Source organism: Protopterus annectens, chromosome 2.part1, assembly GCF_019279795.1.
Source record: "Protopterus annectens isolate FY-2018-M chromosome 2.part1, PAN1.0, whole genome shotgun sequence".
NCBI lineage: Eukaryota > Metazoa > Chordata > Ceratodontiformes > Protopteridae > Protopterus > Protopterus annectens.
This window is the reverse complement of record NC_056729.1, coordinates 1,806,603,405-1,806,615,746: the sequence shown is the minus strand read 5'-3', so window position 1 is coordinate 1,806,615,746 and position 12,342 is coordinate 1,806,603,405. Positions and strand designations below refer to the sequence as shown.

The window sequence follows — 12,342 nt, the reverse complement described above, 5'->3', positions numbered from 1 at the left end:
AAACCCGTTCTAGGGAATTTCTCGACAATTTTTGACGAGAAACTGTAACAAAGCTATGACGATCAAGCTATTCTCCAAAGTATGACGTCCAACCCCCTAGAACCCGAGACACTTAATACCTCACGAGAAATACAGAGGCGCTGCCACTAACAAAGACCTGACAGATGATAACCCTCGAGACAACGGACACCCTATACTTCGCGAAACGTGCGCATATTATCGCCTTTTGACAAACACACATATCAACTGTACAATTTTTCGCAAAATGGACAGATTTTTTTCCCCTCAAATTTTGTTTATTCCTCATAAAATTTGTGGTTTTCTGGCAAATCACTGAGAATGAAAGTCACTAAATAATGACACATTGGAATTTCAGAGTTCATATCCTTCAGAAAATGAATGCTAACACAAATCTGTCAGTCTAGGAGCGTTCTAAGTTTATAAGAGTACTATTTAAAATGTGTGCCTATTTCTATCCTTTGTTCCACTCTCTTTAGGCTTTGTCCAGATTTTTTTTTTTGCGCTGAGATTTTGAGTTATATTGACAAAGTGAGCGATCCCTGCCGTGACCGCGCTAAGAGTCGTCCCGCAAATCACTTCAGTTTCCGTGCACAATAGACACGAACTCAGTAACCACCTGCAGATATGCATCCCATTCCCGAGCTTCTTCGGAGATCTTCGAGCTCGCCGCCCGCGGTGCGGCACCTGCGCGCATGACCACATCACTCGTGTCTCGTGCTCGGTCTCCCCCACGAGATGCTAAAGAACCTTGATCCTGAGTTGCGGGCGCTACAGAAGTAGGTAAGGGGAGGGGCTACTGGTGCTACTGGGAGGTAAAGGTGGAGAGAACGGACCGAATAAGACTGAGCATGCGCCAGCCGGCTTCTTCGCACTGAGCTCTGTGGTGGACCTTGGAAAAAAAAAAAGCAGGTTCAGTGTGGTGGCGCTTTGTACGGATCAGGGAGTTAAGAAATTTTCCACCCTTATGGCGTGTAGTTTGAAAGATGAATTGCTGTGCTCTATTTGTCTGAGTATTTATCAGGACCCAGTAAGCTTTGGCTGTGAACATTACTTCTGCCGGAAATGCATCACGGAGCACTGGAGCAGACAAGAGCACCAGGGCACCCGGGATTGCCCCGAGTGTCGGAGAGCATTCACGGAGCCCTTGCTGTCCCCTAGCCTTAAACTGGCCAACATTGTTGAGAGGTATTCTGCATTCCCACTAGATGCCATCCTCAACGCTCAGAGAAATTCCTTTCCTTGCAAGGACCATGAGAAGGTGAAACTGTTTTGTTTGACGGATAAGACCCTGGTGTGTTTCTTCTGCGATGAACCTGCTTTGCACGAACAGCATCAAGTGACCACTATAGACGAGTCTTTCGAGGAGATTCAGGTAAGATCTTTGTTCTTTTTTAACCCACCTTACTTTTCCCTTCCATGTCACCCAGTGGTACTATAGGGCATGTCCTAGGGATCGCGTCCAGTTAAAATGTTCACTTATAATTATTAACTAAAGCGGAAGGCGCTGAGTTGCACTGAGACTTCAATTGACATTGTTGAAATTAGGATTGTTGGAAGAAAAATAATTGCCACGTGACTTCTTCACATTTTATTTATTTGCTGTGTCTGTTTTTCTTGTCACTATCACCACTAAATTGTGACTTAGTGTAATTTTTTGTAGTTTGAAAAGTTAACGCTTTGTTTTTTTTTACGTAAACCGAAGCCTTTAAAAATATGTTAAGAAGTTTATTTAGGGTAAGGAAGCACTCCTCTGTCCATAGCTTAGTTTTGCATTCATTGTTAGAGATACCTGACATGCAACTTCACAAGATGTTTGGCACATGCAATTTCCCGACTAGTTATCTGGCACTCTGCCTTTGGTTGGCATGCACTTCGTAATATAGAAAGCATGTGACTCTTTGTTTACATGTACATAATGACAAGGCATTTGACATTCTTCTAGTGTCTATGTCTCTCTCGATTGATTCCACTAGTGTTGTGTACTTCTGTATCATAGACTCTACAATGTTTGAGTCCGTCATTCTTAATTTAACCTGCTGTGGTATGCATAATATTTGTTTTCATTTGACACTGTACCTGTTACTACATTGGTTGCTGTATAAGAAGTTTCAGTTTCCCAATTCATTGCATTTGCTTGAATGAAGGATTTTTACTTTTCATAATGCACACGAAGTGAAGTGCTTCATTTCACCCTTCCTGTGGCTAGGCAGCCCCACAAGGAGTGCATTTCCTTTTCATACTGCTTTGTTGTCTCTCCTAGTGAGGCTTTCTTCTGCAGCGTACTTGGCCTTAGGTTGCAGAGTGCTGTCTACATGTGATAAGGATTCATATCTGCAGCAGTATGACTCTTCGACCCTTCTTATTCTCCAAACATTGGGTTTCATTTTGGCAGTACTTCCACAGTCTGCCAAGGAATTCAGTCACTGTAGTACTGGTGAGCCTCAGAGGATGTTGTCTCAGCACTTGATTTTTAACAAGTTTTTTTTTTCTTTAACCTTTCCACACTTGCAGTCAGGGATGGCTTACCTTTGCTGTGCCAATGCTGAAGATAGTGCTGCTTATGGTTTAGATGTTTGTTAGAAGGAGCTGGCTATCTCACTTTGTAGTTTTGTGTGAGAGTGAGTTAGATGACCTTGTAATGGGGCAACTTATGGAGAAAAGCTCCATGGTGCAATGCTTTATGGTACAATACTGTAGACATTTTAGAATAGCCAGTCAGCTTAAGATACGTTGATAGGCAGTAGGAAACAAGAACACCAGACATTAACCCTTGCGGCCTTGTGGAAAACATGCACTCTAAGCCCAGAAGACTAGTGGAAGTAACAGTGTATCCTAGAGCCGGGAATCTGCATAACCTTTGTGCCTTCTGTAGAATGGGTATAACCTGTGCGACTGCCTTGTATTGCAGTATATGAGGCATGGAGCACTTGCCGTTGTGTTTCAGTAATATTCAAAGTTGGGGCTTATCCAGCAGTGATGATTAGGTTTAAGACATCTGAAAGAGCTAAAAAAGGTATGATTCTTTAATTTTTATTTTCTTTTCTAGTATTCTGAAAGGCCTCAGGAACTGTCATTTAATACTGTTTCTTGTAGTTTAGTTACTAAGAGATGACTTGCTTGTCTGTAAGGCAAATGTTTGATGTAGTTCTCTTTGAAAGTGTGTGCCTTGTATGTACTGCTGGGGGAGCTAACAACCAGGTCTGGGAACTTAATACTAAAATAAATATTTGAAGAAAATGACAAGATATCATACAATCATTGTAATAGGTTCATGGGTTGCTACTGGGAAAGAAACCAGTTAAGCCTTTTCAAACCTGTTTGCTACAGTTCCACTGGCACTTTTAGCTAATATTATGGAACAAACAATTCCCCCTACTTTCATAGCTTTCTTCAGAAGATAGTCTAGTAACAGACAGTGGTCCACACTGGTCTCATTCCCAACCTACGGTGCCTCACCCGAAGGGTGTCCTTTTTTTCTTCCATTTTTCATTTTATTGGTTATGAGCAGTGAGCCCAGGGTACTGCTTTACCAGCTTTATCTTCTGAAAGTTTATTATACGCACGTTCTGAAAAGTATGTAGTAGTGTGACATTTTGAAAACAAATGTTATTTTGGAATAATTAAAACAGATTTTCTCATGAAAGAAATGTCCACATATTCAATGAATGTCTGTCACTCTCTTACCAGAGTCTTTGCGTCAATGACCACTTTACTGTAGAAGATGCAAAACAAGTGTTTTGTTTGCTGTTGTGAGATGTTATCGTATTTATTTACTTAATGAAATAATTTGAATAACTGTGTTCTTACTGTCAAAGAACAGTTTTTTGTTTCAGCATGTAGTTTTGTAATTGTATCATCAAATGTAGAAATTGTTGACATGTGGCCCAGCTAGTCTGACTTTTTTCTGATGCAGGGGTAACTGCAGTTTTTTTGTTAACCAGTATTTTGTTTCTTTCTGCATGCCTGTAAGATTCCACAACCTCCTCAAGAAAACTGCTGTTTGATTCTACAATTCTTTCTGTGCAAGGAAAAAGTTACTCTTTGGTGGTGGTGTCTTTTTTTCCTTTCTCTCCTCTTGCGCAGCCAGCCATCAGCTTGTTCTGGTGTACCTTGTCGCTCATCGGTCAGGATAAAACAGACTAACAGTTGTGGGTTCGGTTCAAGCAGCTTTATTATATACAAACACATCAGGATTGAGGCTTAGTAACTTAAACTTAAACTTTTATAAACAGATTGATTACTGCACTCATACATGCTCTCTCAGTGGCACTACTGTCTGCACATGCCCTCACTTTGAAATGCTTCTTAAAGTTACAACACACACAGTGTTCTGCATTCTCCCTTTTTGAGAAATAAGTCATGCACAGTAATAACAACAATCATTAACATGCAGTTGTACAGAAATAATACTTTGACATGCAGTTTATACAGAGCTAATTACAAAAGAAACAATTATGTCCCGGTTGCTGTGTATTTTACACTAGGTCTGGAAATGTGACTTGATCGTGTGAAAAAACAAGGATTGGATTTAGCAACAGGGACCATCTTTAATGAATGTTCAACTTCAAGGACATCTTCAGGAATGGGAATAGGTACTGAGACATGTCCTTCAACAGGAACATTGTCTGAATTGCTGTGAGATCGAGTCTGTATCACAGGTTCATTGCTGCGATATCGAGACACTGAAAGAAGATGCCTGCAATTTCTTCTCTATTCTATACCCTCAGATTCCACTAAGTCAGATCTCGGCTCAGCACATGCACCTCTCACTTCACCAATTTGATCAAACCCTTTCGCCGTTTTCATCCTCACTATATCTCCTGCTTTTAATGGATGAGGAAATCTGCTCATTTTTTCACAGCTGGACTTCTGAAATGAGTGCTTTTTGAATAGTTGGACTTTGATTGCTCTGATGTTTTTAGTATTGGCACCAGGCAGCAACAGACTGGAACTAATAGGCAAAGTTGTTGTGGTTTGCCTAGACAGAAGTCTCTGAGTAGGCGAGTCAAGTAAATTGTCACGGGGTATATTTCTGAGATTAAGCAAATTCAAGAAAACATCGGTATTGTCATGCTTTGACCTCTCTAGTAATTGCTTTGCACTTTGTATTGTACGTTCAGCTAGATCGTTTGACTGTGGGTACTCAGGACTACTGGTAACATGGATAAGTCCCACTCTTTTTTGTAAATTTCTGAAATAGCTGACTGGTAGACTGGGCACCGTTATCAGAAATACCTTTTGTGTGGACTACCATGGACTGAAAAATAATGCTTCAACTTGATAATGGTAGTACTGGACAGTAGGTTAGGTAGCAGATCAGTCTCGAACCAATTCGAATAAGAGTCTGCCAACACTTAGTAATGTTGGCTGTTCCACTCGAATATGTCAGTGGCTACTGTTGACCAAGGTAGTTCAGGACTCTGGCTTAGCTGAAGTGGCTCTGTTTGCAAATGCAGTCTAGTACTATTGTAGACTGAACAAGTTGAAAGTACTTTGGTCTTGACAGTGAAGACCACAGTACTAGTCCTGCCTTTCTTTTGGCAGCTTCCGAACGTGGGTGGTCATGATGCAAAATCTGGATGTACTCCTGTTGTAAGGAAGTAGGAAAAACAACTTTAGGATCTTTGTAAATGATACCATCTTCCACTCTCATTCTTCTCACTTCTGTAAGGAAAATAAAGTTGCACTTTTGGTACACAAGATTGCTTTGACGGCTGTCCAGCATTGATGAAGTGGTTGAGCTTTTGCAAAATTGGATCAGTCTTTGTATGATCTCTTAGCTCAAAGTCTTGTGGTAGAAAAATTGCACATTTTCATGACATCTAAGTCAGTATTCTCTGCATCAAGATTTTCTGTGGAATTTCTGGGCAATATGGATAAGGTATCGGCCAGATAAAGAAGTTTGCCTCTTGTATAGACCATTTTGAAGTTGTACTTTTATAATCTGAGCATCTTTCTTTGCAGTCTTGATGGAGCTGTATGCATAGGCATCTTTTTTAAAATTGAGACTGATCATCAACCTCTAGTCACTATATCTGGATAGCACTGCCATAAATATAATCATGGAACTTTGAAAATGTGAACACAGTTGCCAAAAGTTTATTCTCAGTTTGAGCATACTGCATCTCCATTTGGGTATGAGTTTTGGACGCATAGGCTACTGGTCTGCCGAAGAGTAATTGCACCAAGACCGAACTTCAGAGCATCACAGGAAAGAATTGCTGGTTTGTGGATGTCCTAGTATCTTAACGTAGGTGGACTGGGAATTTTCTATTACAGGTCATCAAATGCTCTCTGGTGTTGTTTCAACCATGACCAGGTAACATTTGTGCACGTCTGCTCTTAAGGCCACTGTTAATTCACTGATGTCTGGTATAAACTTGCCCAAATAGTTAACCATACCAAGAAAACACTGTAAGGCTTGGACATTGTCTGGAGCTGGCATCTCAAGAGTAGCTGTTTGGAAGGATCTGGTTGTAAGCCTGAACTGGTAAATAATTGACCTACGTAAGTAACTTCTGGTAGGCTGAATTTACATTTCGGAGGATTGAGCTTTAGATTCACTTAACGTGCTCTTTCCAGAACTTTCCTGAGGTTTCTGTCATGCTCTGCTTCACCATTGCTTCCAACTAGTAAATCATCTAGTAGATGGATAGCCTGAAAAACTTTGCTCCATTGCATGTTGAAAGACCTCACTGGCAGAATTTATTCCAAAAGGCATTATAAGAAATCTATGTACCAAATGGTGTGCTGAATGTAGTCAGTAGTGAAGATTTGCCATATCTGCCCTAGGGCATTTATAAGCCTAGCCAAGCCAGAGCATTTATAAGCCTAGCCAAGCCAGAGTGTGTTTGGCTTTCGCCACCCTTTTAGATTAGTTGACTGTACCTCTGTATAGTAGGTCACAGAAGGTAGCCCTTATAAGGTTAGTTTACTGTACCTCTGTCAAGCAGGGACACAGAAGAGATCCCAGGGGTAATCCCAGGGGTAAACTTACGATCTCCCATCCACTCGTCAAGATTTCTCTTGAAGAGGGTCAATGAGGGCCTCTGCCTAACATGGATTGGGATTTTGTTCCAGAGTGAGGGGAGCCTCTGGGTTATGAATCTGTCCCTCCAGCATGTCCTATTATTTCTGTGCTGAGGTTAAAGTCCCTGGAGTGTGTAGCTCTAAAGGATTTGGATTTCCTGAGGTGAAGCATGTCCATTTAATTCTGGGTTGGACATGGCTTTATACGTCAGACACAGATCGCCTCTGAGTAAGCGGTACGCAACTGAGTAGAGCTGGAGTTTCTTTAGCCGAACTGCATAGGGCGTCTGTTTGAGCCCCTTGATCCTCTTGGTGAGGTACTTTTTGAGGTCTTTCCAGTTGCTGCAGGTGTCTGGTAAGGTACATCCAAAATGGGGCATTGTATTCAATTATGGTCCTGATAAGTGATGAGTAGAGGGGCACAATGACCTCTCTTGATCTAGATGTGAACCCTTTCGTGATAAGGTGGGCTATATAGAAGGTCTTTCTAACCACTTTGGCAACGTGATTGTCAAAGGAGAGATTGCTATCTACTTGGGTCCCTAATTACTTCTTCCATACTTAATGGATTACCACCTATGTGGTAATTTGTGGGCACTTTGTTTTTACCAAAAGGGATGACTATGCACTTTTTGGCATTTAGCTTTAGGCCATGGCTCTGGCACCAGTTATCCGTCTCTGTGAGACGCTTTTGGAGGATGCTTGTTTCAGCCGGAGAGTCGTTTACGGCACCCAGTTTGCAGTCATCTGCGAACTTGGTCAGCCATTGTCCACCCGTGTTGGCCTGTACCTCGGAGAAATATATACCGAACAAGAGAGGTCCCAGGACTGAGCCTTGTGGGACGCCACTTGTAACTGGTTTAGAGTCTGATATGGCACCTGCTATTCTGACCATGTGGGTTCTGTCCCTGAGCCAGTTTGCAACCCATCTTGTGACATAGGGGTTGATATTTAAGTTGGTGAGCTTATTTATGATGCCCGAATGGTGTATTGTGTCGAAGGCTTTTGCGAGGTCCAGGTAGGCTGTGTGGACTACCTTCCCTTCATCTATGGCTTTAGTAACTGTTTGTTTCAAAAGAAGTCGACCAGGTTCAAGAGGCAAGAACTGCCCTTAACAAAGCCGAATTGGGTAGGATCCAGTGTCAGGAGGTTCCCAATGTCTTTGTTTATGATTTCCATGATGATACGCTCCATAGCTTTGCAGACCAGGCTAGTCAGGCTTATAGGGTGATAGTTTCCGGGGTCTGTTGTGGCACCACCTTTGTGGAGTGGGACCACTGTTGCTGTATGCCATTCCTTGGGTACATATCCTGTAGTAAGGCTGAGATTGAACAGTGACTTTATAAGAGGGTTTAGTTATTCTTGGAGCTCATGTAAGACGCAGCCCGGGACACCGTCTGGTCCCACTAAGCATTACTTGCCAAAATTAACTCTCTGCATCCAAGACAGAAAAAGAACAGTGGTATTTGGCATTAGAGTAGCAACTTCTTCACCTGTATGCATAGGATGGGTGGGGTCTCTCTTAATGCTTTGTCTCTTAGGTCAGTACATATTCTGATTTCATCTGAGCTTTTGTTATGAGCGACTACCATGGAAGACACCCATTCAGTTGGTTCTGTAACTGGACAAATCGCACCTTGCTGCACCATTTTATCTAACTGGACTTTGACTTTGTCCTGCATAGCTATCTGCACTCCTTGTTGGTCAGACCTCTGGGTCTAATTTGATGGAGTACACAACTGGAATTTTACCTAGCTTGTCTTCAAAAACATCAGCATACTCTGAGAAAATAGCATCGGTGAAACTGCAACTAGAGCATGTGCTTACATGATGAACCTCTTTGGTAAAAGAAAGCAGTTTCATTCTTGACTGTCTCTGAGACCTAATAATGACTGCACAGGTCTTTTGACTACATAAAACTGCAAGCTACAACTGTTCCCAGCTGAATAGCATGAAAGCACTACTGAGCCTTTGGCTTGAATCTCTGTACCTCCATAAGCAACTAGCTTCGCACAACTGCCCTGTTTAAATCACTGTCTTGAAGCAAAATGTTTCTTACTGCAGCATTATACCACACACAAGCCTGTATTTTATCAACTTGTCCTTCAAATCACCAGATCTGCATGTGTTAGCTTTGTTTTTCATCAGTAACGTAAGCTGCAAAAGTTTCTCCAGACTTTTGGTCCCTTGTATAAAATAAGTGCCTCCCCAATGTAACATTTGTCTGAGGGTTACACATTTCTCAAAATTTATGTTTCAAGCACTCTGGGTCTGCCCTTGATTCAGCTTGTTCAGCAATATGATGGTTTTCCCCTTCTCCTGCATATACTGCTGGTGCATACATAAATGAGTGCTCTTTCATTAGCTTCTGACCCCCCCAGATTAAGCAAAATGAATGCCCTTTAAGTGTATTTTTGTCAGAAAAAGCTGCTTGTATGAAAGTATTCATAGGTAGGTACTAAGCTATCGGCCCAAGGGCCTAAGTAAGCCTAGCTGACAAGGTTCCCTAGCTTACGCCACCCAAGAAAGTTAATTTCCTGTGCCCCTGTCGAGCAGAGCCACAGAAGTGATCCCCGGGGTGTATTTCCTATTTCCCATCCACTCATCAAGATTTTTCTTGAAGAGTGCTAATGAGGAACTGTGCTTGCCACAGATGGGTAGCTTGTTCCAGAGTATAGGAAGTGTCTGGGACAGGAATCTTTCCCTCCAGCATGTCCTGTTTATTGTGGTGACAAGGTTTAGGTCCCTAGAGCATGTAGCTCGGAGGGATTGGGATTTCTTAAGGTGTAGCATGTTCAACAGCTCTGGGTTTAACATAGCTTTATATGTTAGACAGAGATCTCCTCTGAGTAAGTGATATGCTACAGAGTAAAGCTGGAGTTTTTTGAGATGGTCACTGTAGGGCATCTGTTTGAGGCCAGTAATCCTCTTTGTGAGATACTTTTGTGGCCTTTCCAGCTGCTGCAGATGTCTTGTGAGGTACATTACAAAAGGGGCGTTGTACTCTATAATGTACTCTATAATGGGTCTAATGAGTGCCGAGTAGAGGGGAACAATGACCTCTTTTTTTCCTGGATGAGAACCCTTTTGTGATGAGGTGTGCCACATAGAAGGATTTCCTGACTACTGTGGCGATGTGATTATAGGAGAGACTACTGTCCACCTGGGTCCCAAGGTCTCTTATCACACATTCGGCATTAAGTAGACTGCCGTTTATATGGTAGTTCATGGGTACATAGTTTTTACCACTTTTTGGCATTGAGCTTGAGGCCATGTGACACCAGGCATCTGTCTCATTGAGGGCCTTCTGAAGGATGTCCACATCATTTGGGGACTTGACTATGGTTCCTAGTTTGCAGTCATCTGCGAACTTCATTAGCCAGAGGCCTTTTGTGTTAGCCTGTACTTCAGAGAAGTAGATACCAAACAGGAGAGGTCCCAGGACTGAACCCTGTGGTACTCCACTTGTCACTGGTTTGAAGTCAGATTTGAAGTCTGCAACTGTTAGTGTGGGTTCTGTCAGTGAGCCAGTTGGCAACCCATCTTGTGATGTAGGGATTTATACCTAGTTTAGTGAGTTTAGCTATAATTCCAGAATGGGGAATGGTGTTGAAATCCTTGGCGAGGTCAAGATAGGCTGTGTGAACCACCTTACCCTCATCTACAGCTTTGGTGACTGCTTCAAAGAAGTCGATCAGGTTCAGAAGGCATGATCTGACTTTCACAAACCCGAACTGGGTGGGGTGCAGAGTTTGGAGGTTACCAGTGTCTTTGTTTGAGTTCCATGATGATACGTTCCATGGCCTTGCAGACCAGGCTTGTCAGGCTAATAGGGCGATGGTTCCCAGGATCAGTGGTGGTTCCCCCTTTGTGGAGTGGGATAACTGTGCCCACTGAATGGCACACAGCAGTAAAGCCTGACGTAAGATTATGATTGAACATGGTGCTTAGGTGGGGAGCCAGTTAGTTCTGAAGTTCGTGTAAAACACAGCCTGCGATGTTGTCCAGTCCCATGGATGCTGTGTTTTTGGTTTTAGAGAGTGCAGCTTTTACCTGCATAGATGTGATTACAGGGACTCTTCATTCTTCCTGTATAGATATGGGCCCTTTAGGGGGTGAGAGGGGCCAGGATGTTGGCAGTATCAGTTGGTTCTGTAATTTTCGTGCCATTGTGCTGTAATTTAGAGCAGAGCTGGGTGTTGCCATTGAGATTCTTGACATAATTACAAAATGCTTTGTGGTTTATTTTATTGTATTTTATTTTTAAGTTATTTATTTTACATTTGTTAACCAGGTTAGTCTGGCTGAGCTTTTTGGCTCATTTTCAGCAGAGACCCAGGGTGAAAAGCTCCTCAAGACTAGAAAACAATCTGCTATAGGATCTTACAAGCAGAGACCTGGAGAGAAAAAATGCTCCTCAGGCAATTCAGTTATACAGAGTATTAGCAATTGGCAGATAAGTATACGAGTTGTTACAAACCTTGTTTTAAACAATTAGCAGAAGAAAATGTGACTAGTTACAATATTATTTATGGTTGCCCTTAGAATCAGTGGCGATTTTGTTTTCATAGCTAGCTTTGGAGGATCTTGTAAGGGATCTCTGCTTCTTACTGGGGCCGACCAGGCAGCTCCTCCACTCATGGGATTTTACTCTCTCTTGCAACAGTTTCTTCCTTCTGTTGTAGAGTTTGTTTTATGGCTGGGGACCACCAGATTGGCTTCCTTTTTTTTTTTTTTTGGAGGATAGCGTCTTGGTTTTGTTTGGGATAACACGATCCATGCACGTGTGTAAGTGCTTATAGAGTGCATTTGTGTAGGATTAAGCAGTCGTAACTGTATTGTCCATCTGCATGGGTGTCATGAAGTTCGCCACTTCTGTCTTAAGAATCCATGTAGTTGGCTTTGGAGAAAGTTTTTACTGTGGTTCCCTTAATGGTGGGTGGAGGCGGGATGCGGATATCTAGGGTGATTAGCTTATGGTCGGATCTGACCAATGAGGAGTTGATTTCAGATGTGGAACTAGGGGTCACTCATGTTGGTAATGACTAGGTGTAGGATATTGTTGCCCCTGGTGGAGGTGTGGATAAGTTGATCCAGGGCATTGGAATTTATGAATTCCGGAAAGCGTTGAGCGAAGGAGTTTGTACAGTGAGTAGTTTTCCCAGTTAATGGTGTGGTAGTTGAAATCGCCCATTATTAGGGTGTTTGGTTGAACCCTAATATTTTCCAGTATATCAAGAAAAGAGGAGTGGGAATCCTGGGGCATGTGGGGGATCTGTAGCAAGCTGCAAT

General features: G+C 42.4%; 1 protein-coding gene across 1 annotated transcript in view; it reads left to right on the top strand.

Moving 5' to 3' along the window:
* The first annotated feature begins 743 nt into the window (after positions 1-743).
* Positions 744-12,342, top strand: part of TRIM62 (tripartite motif containing 62) — a 601,096-nt gene continuing 589,497 nt past the window's right edge. The window contains exon 1 of the mRNA XM_044063248.1: positions 744-1,393. Coding sequence (XP_043919183.1) covers positions 986-1,393 — 408 coding nt within the window. The 5' untranslated portion in view covers positions 744-985. The remainder of the gene's footprint in view (positions 1,394-12,342) is intronic.